This window comes from Hyaena hyaena, unplaced genomic scaffold (assembly GCF_003009895.1).
Source record: "Hyaena hyaena isolate Hyena2069 unplaced genomic scaffold, ASM300989v1 scaffold_682, whole genome shotgun sequence".
In the NCBI taxonomy this organism is placed as follows: domain Eukaryota; kingdom Metazoa; phylum Chordata; class Mammalia; order Carnivora; family Hyaenidae; genus Hyaena; species Hyaena hyaena.
This window is the reverse complement of record NW_024081315.1, coordinates 1,016,128-1,037,564: the sequence shown is the minus strand read 5'-3', so window position 1 is coordinate 1,037,564 and position 21,437 is coordinate 1,016,128. Positions and strand designations below refer to the sequence as shown.

The 21,437-nt window shown below is 42.6% G+C and overlaps 1 protein-coding gene across 1 annotated transcript in view; it reads right to left on the bottom strand.

Moving 5' to 3' along the window:
- Positions 1 to 20,020: 20,020 nt before the first annotated feature.
- The window catches only part of TRIM35 (tripartite motif containing 35), a 28,525-nt gene continuing 27,108 nt past the window's right edge, over positions 20,021 to 21,437 (bottom strand). Inside the window, exon 7 of the mRNA XM_039217366.1 lies at positions 20,021 to 20,458. Coding sequence (XP_039073297.1) covers positions 20,328 to 20,458 — 131 coding nt within the window. The 3' untranslated portion in view covers positions 20,021 to 20,327. The remainder of the gene's footprint in view (positions 20,459 to 21,437) is intronic.

The window sequence follows — 21,437 nt, the reverse complement described above, 5'->3', positions numbered from 1 at the left end:
ACTTTGGTATGGGTGGCTATTTATTTTCTTGCCTGGGAATTTTACAGGTTGTAAAAATTTCCCCGGTGTCCATTTATGGGATTACTTTGTGGAATCATAATTCAGCAACCATTTATCACAGAAGAGATTGGCTAAACCGGCCCAAGAACTTGTAGACCTTCTTTTGCAGAGGTGTTACCCATCTCCATTTACATCTGTGCTACAGGCGATCTGCTTACCGGCATATCAGGAGATGGCCCGTGAGAAATAGCAGTGGCCTCAGAGCAACACATGTAGGCCAATGACCGCTGAAGGGCCCCTGGCTCCTGCACTCGCGCCCCCGGGCACTGTTATTGGAGGCTGCTGTAGCCACGCTCGTGTGAGCACAGTACTTCTCCCCTCCAGCTTTCTAAAAACCTTCACTTACTTTTTCCTTCATGACAGATCTCTGCCGTGTCTGTTCTGGAATCAGTTCTGCCAACTAAAATGTGACTATGGTATAAACATAACGTGATTTAGAAATGCGTTCTTCCTTTTTCTAGTTAGCTTATTGCTAAGAATAACAGTCATGTGCTTATGCTCAGATCTGCATGTGGGATTGTCTTCCAAAAAGAGCTTTCTCTGCAGACATGGAGGAAGTGGGCAGCCTCCCTGACCTCACACCTACTTCATATAACAGTGTTTTACAAATAAGCTTAATGAGACGATCGTTGAATTTTGGGGGCAGTAAAAAATATACGATTGCCAAAGGAAAAAAATGGGGCAAACGATGTGAAGAGACATTTCATCAATGAGAATATGCCAACAAATATACACATGAAAATTAGCGATAAGAGAAATACAATGTAAGACCACAATGAGATTAGAACAAGTAAAATTTTAAAAATGACAATATCAAATGCTGGTAATAATGAAGAGAAACTGGAACCCACATAGTCATAGCTGGTATGAATGTAAAAGGGCATAGCCACTCTAGAAGAGTCTAGTAGCTCTTTAAAACAAAAGAAAACAAAACTAAACAAAACATGCACTCACCATACAACCCAGCAATTGCATTCCTGGGCGTTATTCCCAAAGAAATGAAAACATGTTCACAAAAACAGTGTAGCGCACAAATGCTCAGAGCAGCTTTATTTGTAATAACCCCAAACTGTAAACAAACAGTGTGTCTCTGGAGAGGTGAATGGTTAAACAAATACGGTGGCTCCATACCACGGAACACTAGTCTGTGATAATAGTGAATAGACAATTGAGACATATAACAAGTTGGATGCATCCCAAGGACTTATGCTGAGTAAAACAAGTCAGTCTCAAAAGGCCACAAACTATATGATTTCACTTGTAGAATAATCTCAAATTTTGGAGGTGAAAAACAGATTGGTGGTTGCCAGGGATTAGGAGACATGGGAGGAGGTGTGGCTACATAGAGGTAGCAAGAAGAAGATGATTATGGAATGGACTAGTTCTGTATCTTGATGGCAAATGTACATGTGATAAAATGGCACACGTTAGGGGCGCTTGGGTAGCTCAGTCAGGTCATGATCTCATGAGTTGTGGGTTCAAGCCCTGCGTCGGACTCTGTGCTGATAGTTCAGAGCCTGGAGCCTGCTTCAGATCCTGTGTCTCCCTCTCTCTCTGCCCTTCCTGCTCACATTCTGTCTCTTTCAAAAATAAATAAATAGTAAAAAAAATTTTAATTAAAAAAGGCACATGTTACACCGATGTCAATTTCCTGGTTTGATATTGTACCATAGTTATGTAAATTGTAACCATGGAGGAAACAGTGAGAGATACATGGGACTTCTCTGTACTTGCAACTTCCTCTAGATCTAGAATTCTTTCAAAATTAAATGGTGGATTTGGGGTTTTGTTTTGTTTCATTTGTTTTAAGGCAAGAGGAGTGTCCGGGATATTTCATGGAACCCAAAGCAAGGAGTGTAACACCTTCTCCCAAAAATCAAGAACCAGGAAAGCAATCATGAATCAGAGTCTGCCTCCCTGTCTCTGTCTATATATCTGTCTGTCTATCTCTCTCTGTTTCTCTCTCTTGTCCCCATGTCTTTCCCCTCTCTGCAAAGCCACTTCCTTCTTTGTAGACTGCTGTCTCTGCTGCTCCATGCATGTGGCTTCCTCATAGCCATCAAGGACCCCATTGTCTTCCGGTGGAGCTGGTATCCTTTGTAGTTGGGCCACACAGGGAAATCCATTCTCTCTCTCTCTGATTCAATTTAAAATCCTCAAGAAAACAAAACCAACCAGCCCTATCAAGGCTGGGAGCCCGTGCCTCATGTCATGGTGGTGCGGTCACATCACACAACACAGACATGCCCGCCAAGGTGAACACCTTCACCTCCTCTCATGGAGGCCCTGATCCCACACAGCGCTTCTTTCTCCTCCAAGTCAACCTTGAGTTGGTCCTGTCCATAAAGGAAATGACAAAAATCCACCATCGTCTCCTATCTGATAGAGGACACTGGGAGAGAGACTGGGTAATTAGCATGAAGCTTCCGCTTAAATGTGGAGAAGGAGGCGAAATCCAGGACAGTATGTGTTGGTAGCTGGATATTGGACAAAGCTGAAGTTGTGGCCGTCGAATGCTGACTCCTGCAGGCCCCTGGTTATTCGGTGGAGTCACTCCACATTCTGCCCATTGGGGGATGTGGCCTTGTCCGGGGCCCTCCAGAACCACCCTGGGAGAAACTGGAGAGGAACTGGCTGAGGGACTGGAAGATCTTCGGAATGGGGCCTTTAGCTCCTGAGCTTGGGTCTGGGCTTGCCTCAGGGACTGAGAAACCCTGTAGAGTGGATTTTTGTGGCTCTCAAGACCTTGTGAGGCTTTTCTGGCAGCATAATGCCTGTAAAACTGCAAATGGCAGCCTGCTGATTTAACTTGGGGAGATTCGATTTGCTGGAAGCCTTTTCTAGACAGCTTGCTAAACTGGACAGCCAGAGGCGAGCCATGTCCGGGGAGTTTCAGTTTCATAGAAGGACACCTGAGGGCTGTGCTTGGCTTCTCTGCTCAATGTATTTCTATTTAGGGTGTACAAGGCAGTGGACACCGTCTGTTTTGCCTCATTAGCCCAGTGGAAAATCCCAAACCTGGTCCTAAATTATGCTTCATAGCAGCAGGCATCACCACCTCTACCCAGCAGGAGGGCACAGCAGACAGACTTGGAGAAAGCATGGAAGGCTCAGGGCTCCCAATGTCCCCCAGTGCATCCCTGGTGTCTTCTTTCCAAGTGCCATGACCTCCCTGTTTCATGACCAGCACACAGCATTTAGCTCTCAGTGTGGGCTGCTGCACGTGGTATGTGCTGCTGCTTGCTAAGTCCACTTTAAGAGTGGTCTTGGGTGGTCTCAGCTTTTATCCCATCAGCGCAGAGGATCCCAGGATCCCAGGAGCCCAGCAGCATAACTAACCTGTTTCTCCCCTCCACTGTAAGCTGGGCAGCCACGGACTGGTACATGCCTCCATACACCTCACTGAAGTCCCAGCTAGAGGCCAGCACAGTCAGACATCTTCCAACGTGGCCTTTCTAAGCCTGCTAGAGCTTCTGGCTCGGGAGGAAAATTGCCCAAGTTCCCAAAATACTGACCCTCATTTCACCAGATGCTGCGGTCTGTGCTCCACTCAACAGTCCTCCCTGTCCCGGGATGGTGGAATCCTTATTGTTTCCAAGCCCTAAAATGGCCATTTGAGGTGGTTGTATGCAACTTTATTTCCTGATGCCAGGTTGCAAACTTTTCAGAATTTTTTGGATTCAAATTAACAGGAAACTACTCCAAGTTACCTCATGCAAGTTTTTCAAGTTTTCAGGAAAGTCACATGAAACCAACAATATGGGAGAGCTGGACTGAACTGGGGAGGGAAGCCAAAAGAATCTGAGCAGCCTCCCTCCTTCCCCTTTCTCCCTCCCCCTCCCTCGCTCTCTCTCCCTTCCTCCTTCAGTGCCTCTGCCCCTCTCTCCCTGCTTCCCCTCTCTTTACAAGGATGTGCTTCCTGCCCCTCGAACCACATGCTCACTCCTGTCCACATCTGCATCTATATCCAAGGCTATTTCCTTCTGTCTCCATGACAGACCCTGCTTTCTGAGCACTGGCCATCTTATGTTTCCTGAGATGAGAGACAAGTTAGCCCTTCTTTCAATCCCAGTTTCAAATATTCAAGCAAAAGAATCCATCTGGCTGGTTTCATCTGGCCCGGTTTCAATCAGGCATGCATGTCTGATGTCAAGGATCTGGGCCAGGGGCTGGGTTGAATAGCATGAATCTGCATGGGTACCATTCTCAGGGTGTGGCCTCGAGGAGAGCTGAGCAGACATTCCACATGGGTACTCCATCAGCATCAGCGACCAATCATAAAACAGCAATATGTGCTCACTGCAAAAAACATTTTAGGACAAATGGTAATTGCCAATGGCAGAGCATTTACATTGGATTAAGCAAAAAAGAAAAAAGCCAGGGACAGGAGAATATTTGCTTTGTGCCTATCTTGGCCCCTAGCACTAGAGCTAGTTCTACCCCCAGTGCAGAATTCCCAGGGGCTGAACTCCTTACCGAGATGCCTCCTCTGGCGATCACAGCAGGGAGCTAACAAATGCACTCTTAACAGAGGCTGTCAGAAGGGCTGGGGGCTGGGAGAGGAGGGGCTACCAGCCAGGAATCCAGTTCTGCCTGCTGCATGCTTTTCTGTACATGGAAGGTGCTGGAGCCAGGGAGATGGATTCATCTCTGGAGTCATCCTGGCACACTGCCTCCCGATCCCACTCAGGAATGTAGGGGCTGGGGAGAGGCGGGATGGGAGGGCTGCAACCAGTATCTCCCCTACAGAATTTAGACTAAAGGGACACTAAAGGGAAGACTGTAAAAGTAGGTTACAAAGAACGGCAGAAAAGGAAGAAATACATACAACCTTGCCAAGATGACAAAAAGCCATGATGAATTTCATTCATGTCGTTTAGAATCCACATCATGTTGCTCAACATCTTCGAAAACATTAGATTGATGAGTAGTCCAAATTCAAGCAAAGTAATCTTGAAGATGTATTAGCTCATGAAAAATCAATTTGTATCCAGATTCAAGGAAATTAGAAATATGCTTAAACAGAATGCCAATAACATATTTATATTCTAGCAAAATAAATAAGACATCAAAGGAAAATGGAAACAGACAAACTGGAGGAAAGGCAACAGAGAAGGAGGCAGAGATTTTGAGCTAATTGGAAACTATAATCAGAAAGATTATATTTCAGTGTGTTTACTTTCCAGAGAGAATAAATACTGGTTTGGGAACAACTCACATTTTAAACTGACTTTCTTATTTTCTAGCAAGAAATTGGCTTTTTCTTATCTAGGCAGATTTTTTTTTCTTGATTAAACCTGAATTGTAATGTACATTTGCACTTACATGAAGCTCGAAGAAAGACAAATCTCATTTGTGGTGGGTTTATATATTTGTCAAAACTCACAGAACTTAAAATGAGTTTATTTTATTGTTGGTAAATCATACCTAAATAAATCTGTTTAAACAACACTGTACGGGAGTGGCAAAAAAAAAATTATTATAAAGAATAGCCTCTTCCCCCAAGGCAGGGGTACTGGGGAGTTTTTATCCTCCTGGAATCAAATGGGTGTGGTCCTTCTCTCTCCACAAAGGAAACTCAACAGAGACTCTCTAAAGAGTAATGGTGATGGGGCTTGCATTTGGATATGGGAAGAGGGTTGGGGGTAGGGGTGAGGAGGGCATTTCAGGCTGAGAGGTCAGTACGTGTAAGGCATTGGCTTTCTTGAGTGGTGTATTCAGTGAACTAATAATACAATCAAAATGCAGTTGGAGTGCCTGGGTGGCTCAGTGAGTTTGAGCGTCTGACTCTTGATCTCGACTCAGGTCATAATCTCATGGTTCATGAGTTCCAGGCCTGAATGGGGCTCTGTGCTGACAGTGAGGCTCCTGCTTGGGATTCTCTCTCTCCCTCTCTCTGACAGAGAATGAGCTGGCTTAGGAAATCCCAATCTTTGCACAAGAACTTCGTCACAGCACTTGATGCAAGGGGTTCCTAGATGTTCTCTCAGGGGGAGAAAGGTGAGGGAATTCAAGCTCCCAGCGTGTAAGATGAGAGGGTTGGGCTGGATCACACCTCAGACCCTTTCCCAGGGCTGTCACTGTGGATCCTAACAAGTCCAGAAGGAAAGAAGAAAGGAAGACAGTGCACTGTCTCTATCTGCTCCCTTCTTTCCTTTGACTGGGTGGTACATTTCAACAAAACACATGTTTGGGATTAATCCAGCAGGCTGTGAGCTCAGAATGTCCCAGAAACATCCTGAGAAGAGGGCAGCAGAAAAGAAGGAAACTTTTGGGTATAGAGGCAGTAGATGGGTTCATTCCAAGGCAACAGAAACTACTTTATGGGTTATGCGTTTCAAGTTGTGAACAACCATTCCCCAGATGAGCTGTTTAGAAATCTGTCATAATTTAAGGTCTGCCTTCATAGATTCTGAAGAAGACTAGAAAGGAGGACACAGAGGAGCCCAACAGGCCAAAGGGAATAGGGCCCATCTCAGAGGTCTGGCACAGAAGGACTTACTATCATTTTCCCTAACAGAGCTGATCTGGAAATGGAGAGATTGGAAGCCACTTGTCAGCTCCATGTTAAATGTTAAAAAAAAAAAAGCAAACAAACAAAAAACATCACAAGCCACCTCTGGGCATTTACCTCAACCCGAATCAGCTCATCATATTTGGCTTCCTTCAGCCTGTGGGCATGCACTCTCCACCACAGTGAGAGCTGTCCCTGGGAGAAGGACTCAAGTCACATAAAGCATGATATCATCCTGGCTGCTGAGACTCTGAGGACTCCAATGATGCCCTCAGCTCCTCAGAGATGACACCAGGCAAGTCCCTCCAAGGACCGTGAGTGGCTGTGGTTCTTTAAGTAATGAGCATCACAGCTGTGAAAGCCAAGCCATTATTGTCATTCTTTCCTTATACAGAAAATAACCTCACTGGGCTAGCGGCTGGGAAAAAGGAAAAGGGGGAAACACTCTCCTGGTCATAACTTGACCTTCCTTAGAACCATCACTGGCTCCCCAGAACCTACAGGAAAAAATCCAAAGTTCTCTGTGTGTGTCCCAAGGGCCTTCCTGCCTTCTTTGCACACACTATTCTCTCCTCCTTCACCTCACCCCTGACACGCACAACACCCTACACACAGAACACTTTTCAAGCTACAACAAAATACAGTTGGCTCCCCAAAGATGTCACACAATTTCTAGCTACTAATCTTTGAATATACTGTCCTTCCTCATGGCTGCAGTGACTTCCACCATCTCTCTGTCTGGCTACCTCCTATTTATCTTTCAAATCCTAGCACAGCTGTCATCCCCTCTGGGTGGCTTTCTCTGACTCAGGAAACAATCGTTCTCACTCCTGTATTTCCTAAAGCACCTGATAGAGACAATGATATAGAACAGCTAACTTGAGAGCTGAATATGAATCTAGAATTTTTAAAGTGGAACCCACAGGGAGAGTGGAATTCTTAAAATATAGGAAGCATAAGGTAACATTTCAAATACAGAAGTATGAACATGGAAAAGATATTTTGAATGTGGGTGGAGGTTTTACTGTAGTTGTCATTTTACATCATTGTATAGCCACCCTGCTGCTTTGCAGGCTTAGAATTTTGTTTTCTAATTTAAAAATACATGTTTATTGTAGCAATGTTTTAAAATATGGATTTACATGGGGCACCTGGGTGGCTTAGTTGGTTAAGTGGCCGACTTCAGCTCAGGTCATGATCTAAGAGTTTGTGAGTTCGAGTCCCGCGTCAGGCTCTGTGCTGACAGCTCAGAGCCTGCTTCGGATTCTCTGTCTCCCTCTCTCTCTGACCCTCCCCCATTCACACTCTGTGTGTGTCTCTCTCTCAAAATAAATAAATAAATAATAAAAAATGGATTTACAAAATTAGAATACTAAGATTGTTTATAATCCTTGCTCCTAGTTACCTTTGCATAAATAGAGAACAGTGCACCACCCTAGAGACTGTTGAGCACCCAACTTGTTCCTAATGTGGTCAGCTGCACAAAATGCAAGCAAAGACACTTCAGTGCAGAAGCAAATTCCCCATTATGACTAATGAGGGTTCTGGTTCCCTCTTAATCATCCCATCCCAGGCTTTTGGTTCTCTGAACTGGGAAAGAATACATATGGCAAATGAAAATGTTTCTTTTCCTGTTCCATATTGGCCTGAGTGTTATAGAACTATACTAAAGTCCAATTTTTACTCCTTCATGTATTGTAAATTCAAGTCCTTTGTTGGATTATGTTTTACAAATATCTTCTCTCTGTTGCATGTATGATTACTTTCTTAATGACTTGGTGAACAAAACTTCTTAATTAGTCAAGTTCATCAGTCCTTTGATTATAGTTAAATATTTGTGTATGTCCTGTTTATTTCCCGCATCAAGGTCTTAAAAATATTCACTTATTTTATCTTTCACATTTGAAAGAACTTTTTGCTTTTTACATTTGACTCCAAAATCTACCCAATGTTTTTTATAAATCATGTGAAATTTTGACTGAAATTGTTTTGCATCTATAGGCCAATTGGGGTAGAACTGACAGCCTAGCAATTTTGATTGACTATTCCAATCCATGAACATGGTATATTTGTCATTTATTTAGATCTTCAATATTTTCAAAAGCTTTTTTAAATCATAGAGATTTGTATTTATTTTTTTAAGTTTCAAAACGTTTTGTAATTTTGTGTAGAGTCTTCAAAATACTTTGTTATATTTATTCCTAAATATTTAATTTTTCAATATTACTGAAAAAAGTCTTTTGTTGAAATGCCTTTTAATTTCAAATGCTAGTTTCTTGCCAACCTCATTTATTAATAATTTATGTGTAAATTGTTTTGATTTAACTACACACATAATTGTATCACCCACAAATACTGAGTCTTATTTTTTCATTTTCAATCCTTATACCCTTTATTTCTTTATCGTGCCTTATCCCATTGTCTAGGGCCTCCAAAAAGATACCGAAGAGAAGCAATAATTGTGAACATCTTTGTCTTGTTCCTGACTTCAGGAAAAAAAGCTTTCAACATCTTCTCATTAAGTGTGTGTTTTCAGGGCCCCCGGGTGGCTTAGTCAGTTAAGCATCCAACCCTTGATTTCAGCTCAGGTTGTGATCTCGCTGTTCATGAGTTCAAGTCCCATGTCTGTGCTGACAGCTCAGGGCCTGGAGCTTGCTTTGGATTCTGTGTCTCCCTTTCTTTTTACCCCTCCCCCATTTGCACTCAATCTCTGTCTCTCAAAAATGAATAAGTGTTAAAAAAATTTTTTTTAAATAAAAATAAAAGGAAGAAAATCACAGATTTGATAGTTACATGTAAAGATAGTTACTGTAGTATGATTTGTAATAGCAAATATTAGGAAAAAAACTTAATTTTTTTCAAAACTGATGTGGTAAGTAAATTATAAATTTCGTCCAATGGGACAATATACAGCTCTTAAAAAGGAAAAACGTAACTCTTGTGTGTTATATAAGATAAAATCTTCAAAATATGTTTTTGAAAAGCAAGATGAAGATATTTAGAGTCTGTGACTACTTTATAGTTAAAAGAAAGAATGTGCTTTTGTTATTTTAGTATGTCTCTGGAAAGATCCCTAATAAACCAGTAATGGCGCTTGCCTATGGGAAGAGGATGTAGATGGATTGGGACAGAGAAGAGAGAGGAAGTTAACTTGTACTGTCTTCCTTTTGAATTTTGCATTTGTACCCAAGTGAATACTACTAATTTGTAAATGTTTGATAAAGAAATTTTAATAGTTTTATCTAAAACTTAAATTGAGCTAAAATAATAAAAATTTAAAATTTAATGAAGAACAGAATAATTGAATTGAGTTGACTAATAGTCAAAGAATTACCTCCAATAATGGCTCTGGTTCTTTAAACTTTCAGGAACTTACTCCATAAACTATTTCACAGCAAAGAAAAAACAGGAAAGTTGTCCAGACCCACTACAAAAGTACCTGAACACAGAAACAAAAGCCTGACAAAATAGCATAATAAAGGAAAACTATACATCTTCTATGTCTTGATGAAAAGAAAGTACTGTCAAGTGGAAATTAGATATCTTGCAAATGGATTAGAAAAAGACACTCTGACATAAAAATGGGCGAAGAAGACAGATAATTTAGAAAAGAAATATAAAAGGCTATTGAGTACATAAAAACATGGTTAACATCATTAATAACGAAGGAAAGAAATTAAGAGACTCATGAGCTCTCATTTTGTACTAGATTATCAAAGATGTAAGAGATTGAAAACCTACAAGTTTGTTAAGTGTGTAAAGAACTGGACATTCCCGTATACTGTTTACATTTCTGGAAAGCAATCTGAGAACATATACTTTAATGTTGAGACAGGAATTTCACTTCTAGGAATGTATCCTAACGAATTCAGTGGACAAGTGTCCTACAATGCAATGTATATACAATAGTTTACTACAGCATTTTTTAAAAAATATTTGCCTGGGTACTTTTAAAATAAATTATTCTATGTACATAAAAGAATGTACATAGTACATTGCAGCCAGTAAAAATAATAGCATAGATTTATAGAGTGGTGCATTTATGGAACGTCCATTAAGTTGAAAAGTTTTGCAGCTATTCAATACTGTGCATTTGGGGACTATTTAATAACAAAGGAAAAGTCTCACAGCAAGTGAATTTGAAAAGCTACAAAATATGTAGTGTGAGTTAATTTCCATAAAATCTCACACTTCTGAGTTTAAAAATACAGGAAGAAACTATATCGAAATGTTTAAGAGGTGGTGGAATTTGGGATGATTCTACAATTTTCTGAATAAAAATACTTTTATGCCTTAAAAGATTGCATCTATACCTATATCTACAAAACCTGGCATTATCTGTTCTTACTGCTCATTTCCAATTCCACTTCCTCACTCCCTTACCCTGGCAAAGAGTAGCCAAAAAACATGAGTGGCCCTGTTTTTGCAGGCTCCTTTGGTTTAGGAAGAGTTAATTATCTCTTTAATTAATTCCTTAGCCTGGGCGGCTCAACTGACTTCAGATTGGCTGATGGTGACATCATGCCAGTAGCAGGAGCCAATAGCAGCGTCCCTGCTTAAGAAGTGTCCCCAAGACCCGGATGCCTTAAAGAGGCAGCTCGGCTGACGGCTGACTTTAACACGGTCCGCGCTGCTGGTTGAGCACCGTGGCCCCGCCCTGTAGAACCAGAAGTGCTTGGTGTGCCAGCTCGCGCCACGCTGGGGTCTTCAAGTCAGCGGGCTCTGCCCATTGTGTGTCAGCTCTTTCGAGTGTTCAGACTTAACGTTTTTTGTTTTTGTTTTGTTTTGTTTTGTTTTCTGGACACCTATGCCCCCTTGGATTCATGAGTCTATGTGATTGTTTTCATTTGTCCCGATGTTATTATCAATCCTCTCTGGGGATCCAGTCCTGCCTTTGTGCTCCCTCTCTTGTCTGTTCAGGCTGCCCTCTCTTAGCCTTACAGTCCAGCAAATAAAACCCTGCGTCAGGGGCGCCAGTCACCATTGAATAGTTGCCTCTAAACGACCCTTATTTCCTGTCTCCCTTTCCGATTTTAAGTGTAATGCTTTCTCTTTTTAGAAAAAAAGAAGGAAGCACAATGAGAGAGGAGGAGGAAGAAAACAAAAGTCACATGTAAACATATCAAAGATACCCATTGTTCACAATATCAGGTTCGTGTCAAAAATATGACAGATTTACAAATTTGGAATTGCACTACTTATAGTTTGCTTTTTTTTTTTAACTTTGACTTTTGTCAGGTATCATTTCTGCATATCTAAATATTGTTGGGGGGATACATTTTTTAGTTGTTTTGATTTTTAGTGACTTCATAGTATTCCAGCATATGAAATAATTTATTTTTATGCCCCTTCTTTTGTATATTTAGATTATTTCCAACTATCCTCTGTTTAAAATAATTCTGTGATAAAGAAGGAGACTTTGTACATAATTTCTTGTCCCAATATCTGAATTTCCTGGAGATGGCAATCCTAGGGATATGATCACTTTAAAGATTTGTTTGCTCCCCTTGGGGTGCCTGGGTAGCTCCGTGGATTAAGTGTCTGACTCATGATTTTGGCTTGAGTCATTATCTCACCGTTCATGAGCCTCTCCCCACCACATCGGGCTCTGCACTGACAGTGCAGAGCCAGCTTGGGATTCTCTCTCTCTCTCTCTCTCTGCTCCTCCTCTGCTTGCTCTCTCTCTTTCTCAAAGTAAATAAATAAATAAATAAAAATAAATAAATAAGATTTCCCCTCCAAATATTTTGATTAACCTTGCTTGTTATTCCAAATTAAATTAAAACCACTTTATTTAATTTCAAGACCAAATCATGGGTATTTTTATTTATGATTGCATATTCTTGTCAATTTTAAAAATTCAGTAAAATTTTTAAAATTTTAAAAATTTAATTCAAGGGGCGCCCGGGTGGCTTAGTCGGTTAAGCGTCTGACTTTCGCTTAGGTCAGGATCTCGCGGTTCGTGGGTTCGAGCCCCTCGTCGGGCTCTGTGCTGACTGCCAGCTCAGAGCCTGGAGCCTATTTCAGAGTCTGTGTCTCCCTCTCTCTCTGACCCTCCCCTGCTCACGCTGTCTCTCTCTCTCCTAGAAATAAATAAAAATATTAAAAAAAAATAAAATTTAATTCAAGAGGCGGTTTTATGCTTTAGTTAATTTTGTGAAATGGAATCATACTTCTGTCATATTTCCTAGGTGGATATTGCTGGCAAAAAAAAAAAAAGGTGTTGGTTTTTATAAGCTAATGTCACTTGGATTCACAGCTTTTAGTTGATTTTCTTGGGTCTGTAGGTAATTATTATGCAGCAAGCTTGCAGTGTATGTCCAACCGCTTGTCGTAGATGTTGATGCTTTTGTTGGTGTGAAGTATCCCTTTAAATTTGTCCTTTTTCTCTGAATCTCTGTGTTCAGTCCTGTTTTCTTTCTATTTGGGAGTAACCAGACTCCTTGCTACTGTGGTTCATTTTCTCATTCTGAGATGTGTTTTTTTTTAATAAAATTTTTTAATGTTTTTATTTATTTCTCAGAGAGAGAGAGAGAGAGAGACAGCGTGAGCAGAGGAGGGAGGGAGGGAGAGAGAGAGAGAGAGAGAGATACAGAATCTGAAGCAGGCTCCAGGCTCCAAGCTAGCTGTCAGCACAGAGCCTGATGTGGGGCTCGAACCCACGAACTGTGAGATCATGACCTGAGTCGAAGACGGAAGCTTAATGGACTGAGCCACCCAAGCGCCCCGAGGTGTGTTTTTAATAAGCAGTTGATTGCAGTTTTTACAATATTATTTGCAAATCTTAACTTTTTAATAGGAATATATTTGTTGACTTAGTGACTATTATATTGAATTTTATGGCTTCTTGTTCCCTTTGTTTGCATTTTTCCTGCATGCACTATCTTTTTTTCTTTCCTATTTGTTCATTCTTTGGAAGGAATATGTGCTGTTTTAAAAGTCCCCTAGTGTTTGGGGTACGTGGGTGGCTCAGTTGGTTGAGCGTCCAACTTCAGCTCAGGGCATGATTTCATGGTTCATGGATTCAAGCCCCACATGGAGCCCCACCTTGGACCACATATATATACATACTTACTTCAATATCAAAAGTACAGAATAAAACAATATATTATCTTAGTTCTGTTCTTTCCCACTCCTTTTCCTCATGTGAGGATTTAGGAAACTTTACTTCTCTTGCCTCCAATTTTCTGGATTTGGCTAATATAACCTACAGTTGTATAATCAGATTCTTGTTAAATTGCATTTAACACTATAGATTATCTCTTCCAGGAATAATTTTTGACATTTGCAACCTAATCCATCTTCAACAAAATTACATAATCATTCAAGCAGGCAGGGTGTATGGGTCATATATTTTCTGAATCCTTACATTTCTGAAAATGTCAGTTTTTACCTTCATGCAATGTGTGTGGGTATAAAATTCTCAAACAATTCAGAATTTGCTCAAGATTCTATATATACTATCCCATTATTTTTCTTTTGGTAACACAGGGTGATTTTGATTTGTACATAACTGGGTGCTTGTTGGGTTGTTTTCCTTTGGACTCATGGATATTTAGAAGAATTTATTTTATATCCTACAAAGCACTTGCCATGAATTTATCCAGAATGTGATACACACTTTCAGTCTCAAGTTACACCAGTCATTTAATTATAATTTGTTCTGATTTTTTTCCTATAATTCTTAAGTTGGATTTTATTTTCTGTCCTCTACATCTTTATTTCCTTTTCTCTCAAAAAAAAAAAAAATTCCCTCACCTCTGGCTTCTGGCAGTGTTTCCAAGTCCACTTCCACATTCCTTGCTCAATCATGCCCATCTCAGTTACAATTCTGGTCTTCCTGTCTCTTCTATGGGCTTCAAGTCTGCAGTTACATTTTCAGGTTTCCTGTGATTCTGCCCTCCCTCCCAGTCTCCCTTCCTCTGTCTCCATTGGAACTTGCACCCCTCCTGCTCCCTCTGCTCCTCTTACAGACAAGACTCCTTGTTGAGGATGACAGTTTTCTTATGGATGTTACAGAAGGCCTTGTAAGGGGCAGGTGCTCCTGCTAAGTCAGGATGATTCTTCTCCCTTGTTCTGTGGTATTTGGTCAGGCCCCCTGTTGCTTTTGATCAATAAACTCATCCTCAGGAAGGTGGTTTCTAACTAGACACATGGATTCCCTCCACCCCACACAAGGTCCAATCAGGTGACAATGTGTGCACAACTGAGGGCCATTCCGGTGCCCCGGTTCCCTGCATCTCCTAGCTTTCTGGAGGCACCCGAGTAGTATGGCTCTGTTGTGTGGAGATGGGCTCTTCTAGGCCTACAGCTCTCCTGAGACTAGGAAAAAATGGACTCATTCAAACAGAAACACAGCAACGACAAACTACAAACCCATGTGCACCCTGGTAGAGCCACCTCTGCCACCATTTTGTAGGGACACCTGCTGGGTCATACGACACTGCTATCACTTCCCCATCCTTTCTGCCTAGTACTTTTCTTTGTTTCATTTATTTTTTTTAAATTAAAAAAAATTATATTTTTTCTTAATAGTTTTCTTAATAGTCAAGTTGGTTTCCATATAACACCCAGTGCTCATCCCCACAAGTGCCCTCCTCCATGCCCATTACCCCCCTTCCCCTCCCCCACCCTCATCAGCCCTCAGTTTGTTCTCAGCATTCAAGAGTCTCTCATGGTTTGCCTCCCTCCCTCTCCCCAACTATTTTTCCCCTTCTTCTCCCCCATGGTCCTCCATTAAGTTCCTCCTAATCCTCCTATACGTGCAAACATATCACTCAGCATAACACCCTCAAGGTCCATCCATGTTGCTACACATGGCCAGGTTTCATTCTTTCTCATTGCCGTGTAGTATTCCATTGTATAAATATACCACATCTTCTTGATCCATTCATAAGTTGATGGACACTTAGGTTCTTTCCATGTTTTGACTATTGTTGAGAGTGCTGCTTTGAACATTGGGGTACATGTGCCCCTATGCATCAGCACTCCTGTATCCCTTGGGTAAATTCCTAGCAGTGCTATTGCTGGGTCCTAGGGGAGTTCTATTGTTAATTTTTTGAGGAACCTCCATACTGTTTTCCAGAGGGGCTGCATGCCTGTTACTTTTCTGCAGCCAACCGAATGGCTATGGCAGGGTGAAGGACTGAGGAAAGCAGTATTCCTGGCCACTTCAAAAAACAGGTTGGGAATGGTAGAGGGTTAGGACAGGAAAGGGAAGTCCCTTAATTAAAATAATGTCATGATCCCCAGAAAGCCCTCACTTCCTGGTGAGGGGAATGGCTGGGTCTTACCACCTCAACTTTGGTTTCCCAAATGCACTTTCCCCTTTGGGGTACGGATTCACTTTGTTATGCACTCATTCACTCAACAAACATTGATCCCTAAGCTCCCCAGTCACTACTGTGGTGTCATCCATGGCCCTGCAGTGTGGATTTCCACTTCTAATCCCCACAGCTGAGACCAGGTTCACAGAGAGAAAAAGGGAATAAAGCAAGGAGGGAGTCAGGGCCATGACTTTGTAGCACCAACAAGACCACCTCATTTGAACCCCAGAGTCTAACACCAGAACCTTCATAGGGTCTGGTCCTCACAGTGCAGATAGGGGAGATACACAGGGAGGGACAAAGTAGATTTTGAGATCTCTTGGGAGGGTCTACACCATATCACCCTGAATGCGCCTGATCTCATCTGATTTCAGAAGCTAAGCAGGGTCGGGCCTGGTTAGTACTTGGATGGGAGATCTCTTGGGAGAATGTTTCAAGAGGCAGTCAGGGTGGGTGCTAAAAATGCCACTCCCCTGTCTTTGTAATTAGGGGACATTCCTCCTAACTTCTGCCAACAGGTTGGCAACCCATCACTTCTTGATGATATGAGTTTTCATCTTTTCTTCCGACTTCACTGATACAGGGAAAAGCTACTCCAGGCGCCATGATTCAACTGGAGTTGAATCACTTTCTCCTCTCATGTTACTCCCTCTCTGAGTCTTTCAACACTTGCTCACTCCTTTCTACCTTCAATATGTTCATTTGCTTCTGTCACACCACCTTCCCCTGGTTCTGCTTCTGCATTCATGCCTCATGCCTCTCCCTGGAGACCTCGGCCCACCTCTGAATGTGTCAGTACTCTACAGGACTCTGCCCCTGCCTCCTCCTCTCCTTCCACTCTTCCCACATGAGAGCTCGGACTCCAGCAGCCCCCAGTGGCCTCCATGAGGCGACTCTGTGATGAATCCTCACTCCTTTATTTCCCATCCCGATCCTGAGCTAGGTAGATTGCTTTCTGATGGGCCCTCTCTCTACTTACCCACTGTTCCGCCACACAACACTGAACTGGGTGCTCCCCACCTCCACGCCTCACTGACCACACACTCCATCAGGCCAGAAACCTGGAGGCCATAGCTCCTGACTTGCCTGACTTGCTACATTCCTCTACAATGCTGCCTGGCCATCCTGCCTCCTTGGGTATTCCTGATGCCCATCTCCCCTTATCCCCACTGCTCCTCCCCTAGTTCAGGCCCTCACAAAGGGAATGGGCTCAATTACGCCACACTTACTGGGGCAAACCCCAGATATTTGGGGATTTGAGGGCAGGAGCCAGACGGGCATTGAGGTCTGGCTCTGCTACTGACTCGTCACATGACCTGCTGGCTCCTGAGCACGTCTCACATGGCGGTCAGGATTCAAATGAGAAGGCCTACGTGAAATGTTCTGTAAGTACACTCACGAGCTTCTGAAGGACCCCTTCAGACAGTAGCTGAGATAAAAGGGGAGCCAAAGAGCATGGACACTTGTTGAACCCACAGGACAGACCCTACCTGTGGGCGGCACTGTGCACGCACCACCTCCCTGGATCGTCGGGGCTCCCTGTTGCTCCACTCGAACAGGGGCAGGGGTTAGATCCCAGACTCCTGTCCCTAAATGAGAGCTGAAATGGGGCCTGACTTCCCAGGCCCTCCAACTCGTTTCCATGTGCCTTTATGTTCCTCCTGGTTCCACATTGTTCCCAGACTGTGTGTTCTCTGAAATACATTATGCAAATCTCAGCTAGCCCAGTATCCATAGAAACCAGAATCTCCGATCTTCCTCAGTCTGTTCCCTAGCAAAACTAGCCCGCCCACCTGAGTGACACCCACAAACAAGGACAAAGAGCACCCGGAGCGGGGGGCTGCCCCATGGCAGCCATCACTGAATCCATCTTGCCCAGGCCTCCAGGCATGGCAGGAGGAAGGAAAAGGTGGCTCAGGCCAGTGTGAGAAGCTGCATTCCTGAGACCTTGAAGGCAGATACTACAATCCCCACCACTGATAGTCATCTTTTGCTTGTTCCAAACAGCTCTGCCGCCACTAAAATCATCCCCACGGTGGATGAGTCAGTACTTGACACCATCTTTAATCTCACACAACCAAGCACAGACGCCATGTCTGGAACGTGACCATACGCTTTTATTGGGCATGACTGATAACTTTTTTTAGCAACATTTCTTTGAGACCTGCTCCTCTCTAGAATAAGCTTTGTTATACTTCAAACATTAGGATGCTAGTCTTCTCTTTGTCTAGACTCAAAACATGGGCAAAACTCCCGATGCCACACCTGGGTTCTTAACTACTGGCCAGCAGCAGCAGTTCCTACCACATGCAGGGCCCTGGGCTTCTGCTGGTGACACAGACTGTGAATCACGTGATGTTAGCATTGCAAAAGGCCTTGAAAACAATTTCGCAAGTGTCCCAGTTTCCCCTTTTACGAAGACAAGTTGAACGGTTTTCTCTCAAGTCTGTTTGTTATTTGGTAACAGAACCAGGAAAAACAATAGTAAGCTTTCAGCTGCAGAGTGTCAGACCTGTTCTAAGTGTCTTACATGTTAGCTCGAGTAGTCCCATAAGCCACTTATGAGGTAGGTTATCTCCATTCATCTTAGGATATCTTATTTTTTAAAAGAAATTTTATTTTGGGGGGGGTGAGTGGGTGGCTCAGTCAGCTAAATTGGTTTCGGCTCAGGTCATGATCTCATGGTTTTGTGAGTTTAAGCCCCATATTGGGCTCTGCACTGACAGCTGGGAGCCTGCTTGCGATTCTCCCTCCCTCTCTCTGCCCCTCCCCTGTTTGCACTCTGTCTCTCTCAAAATAAATAAACTTAAAAATTTTTAATTAAGTTTTTTAAGGGATCACTACACCAAAAGTGGGGCTCAAACTCACAACCCCAGGATCAAGAGTCACACTCTTCACCAACTGAGCCAGCCAGGGGCTCTTTAGGTATCTTTATCTCCATTTTTCAACCTCATGAAGGTAAGGCACTAAAGAGGCTAAGTAACTGTGCCAAAGTCACACAATGGGTGGGTCAGACTTTGAACCCAGGCTCTCCAATCATACATCACAACCCTGTAACCACTAGGCTATTTAGGTCCTTGCCCTGTGAAACATGAAATTTTAAAAACGTATGTTGAGGTCTCAGATCTTCTAATTATCAGGAGCAACTAAATTCCATAGGTTTCCCCTTGCTTTCAAACCCTAGGGCGAGGAGCACCCCAGTGACTCAGTTGGTTAAGCATTCGACTCTTGATATCAGCTCAGGTGATGATCTCACAGTTTTTGAGATCAAGCCCCACCTTGGGCTCCGTGCTAACAGCATGAAGCCTGCTTGAGATTCTCTCTTTCCCTCTGTCTCCGCCCCTCCCCGGCTCATGTTCCATCTCTCTTTCTCTCAAAAATAAATAAGTAAACATAAAAAAAAATTAAAACCCTAGAGTGAAATATTTAAACAATAATGGAAAGCTAAATCCACCAGTTGAGCAGACTCCATGAAAACATCCATGGCCAACCTCCTCCTTGAGGACAGGAAGTTACTTTAATAACAGCCTTTATTTTTGAGTTTTCTCTTCTTCTTTAGGGTGCTTAGGGATACAGATTTGAGTATAGGCTCTTAAATGACAGTATATTTGGGGGAACCAGAATATACTCATGAGCAGAATATGTACTATGCAGAAAATATCTCTGAAATGATTTTTTAAGTAATATGGATTCCCCACAGGAGGGGAGCTGAGTGTTTGGGCAAAAGGGAGAGACTGTTCCTAGTACCTTTTGTACCCTTGAAATGTACAGCCATGTAAGTGGATTATCTACTCAAACAACACACACAAATTATAGATGAGGTCCTGCTGGTCTTTTTGTCTGTTGCATGTCTATATTGTAGAACTCTGAACCCTGTTTTTCTCAGTCACTACAACATAACCATTTTCCATGGTGTTGAAATTTTTCATAAGCCTGTATCCTGTATGTATATATCCTTGTTAAAAACCTCAAGAAATTTGAGGACTCCCAAGATAGATAACTTTGTATTTCTCAATTTCCTTTGGGATTCATTAATGTGAATCATGTCAATATTCAGAATCTCCCATCTCCTGAAGAACCGGCTATGTATTAATGCTGTACTATGTTTAGGATACAAACATTTAGGATACAAAAAAATTGCCTCATTTAATTCACACGACCATCTAAGGTAGGTACTATAATCCTCATTTTAGATGAGAGCATCATGGTTCTAAAGGCTCAGGTAGCTCATAAATCATAGCTAGGATCATGATCCCAGGAGTCTGGATGTCAGGTGCCAGGCCACTTTCTCCTTAAGATGGCGCCAGCCATGTGAAGCTTTCAGGGACAGCTTGCCTGAACCCCAATGCACACATCCAACGGTCTTGGTTCTGCCCCAGCAACAAGGACCCAGGAGTAGAAAGGTGAAGGTGATGTGGTTCCTGCACTCAAGAATCTCCATGCAGAGAAGGCAGCAGAGGCAGGTCTGCACGCAGGTGCCCTTCCAGCCAAATGGACGTTTGGTTGCAGCCAGGGAAATCCCAGGCAGGTCTCAGGAGGCACCACCAAGCCCAGATGCCTGGAGGTGAATAAAGAAGGGCAATAGGCCTTGTAGGCTGAGGAAACAAAAGGAAGCATCTCCGAGGGGTGCCTGGGTGGCTCAGTTAGTTAAGCGTCCAAATCTTGGTTTCGACTCAGGTCATGATCTCAAGGCTAGTGGTTTGAGCCCTGCATTGGGCTCCATGCTGAACGTGAAGCCTGCTTGGGATTCTTTCTCTTCTTCTCTCTCTGCCCCTCCCCCACTCTCCTTCTCTCCCCCAAATAGATAAATAACCACAATGAGGTATCACTTCGCCCCCATTAAGATGGGCAAGTTAAAAGACAGACTATAACAAGTGTTGGCAAGGACATGAAGCAACTGGAAACTTTGTGTACCTCTGATAAGAATCTAAAATGGTGCAGCTCGATTGAAAAATAGCCTCACAGTTCCTCAAAGGGTAAGGTGGAGTTCCTATATGATCCATCAAATCCACTCCTAGATATATACACAAGAGAACAGAAAACCTATGACTACACAAAAACTTGTACAACACATGTACAATGCGTGTTCACAGCAGCACTATTTGTAATGGCGACAAATGAAAACGATGAATGAACGTCCACTAGCTGAAGAACAGATAAAATGCAGTGTATTCACACAACAGAATGTGACTTGATCGTGAAAGGGAACAAAGTCAAGTACATGCTACACCATGGATGACCTTTTGCTTCCAAGGACCCTGAAAGGAAAATGTCCAAAGAAAAAGTGGACTTTGGCTCAAATATCATTTTTATTTTTTAAAAAAGAGGCCTGGGCTATCCAAATTGTCCATTAAAAAAAAAAAAAAAACCTTCCACTAAGTTGGAAATTAAAAAAAATTTTTTTAAAGTTTATTATAACTAACAAAATAATTTTAGGTCAAGATTATTGCACAGATTCTATGTGATGGGCTAGACAATGCACACTGGTCTCAGAGGCGCTGGCCCTCAAAGTGCCTTGAGCTTCAATGAGTCCAAGT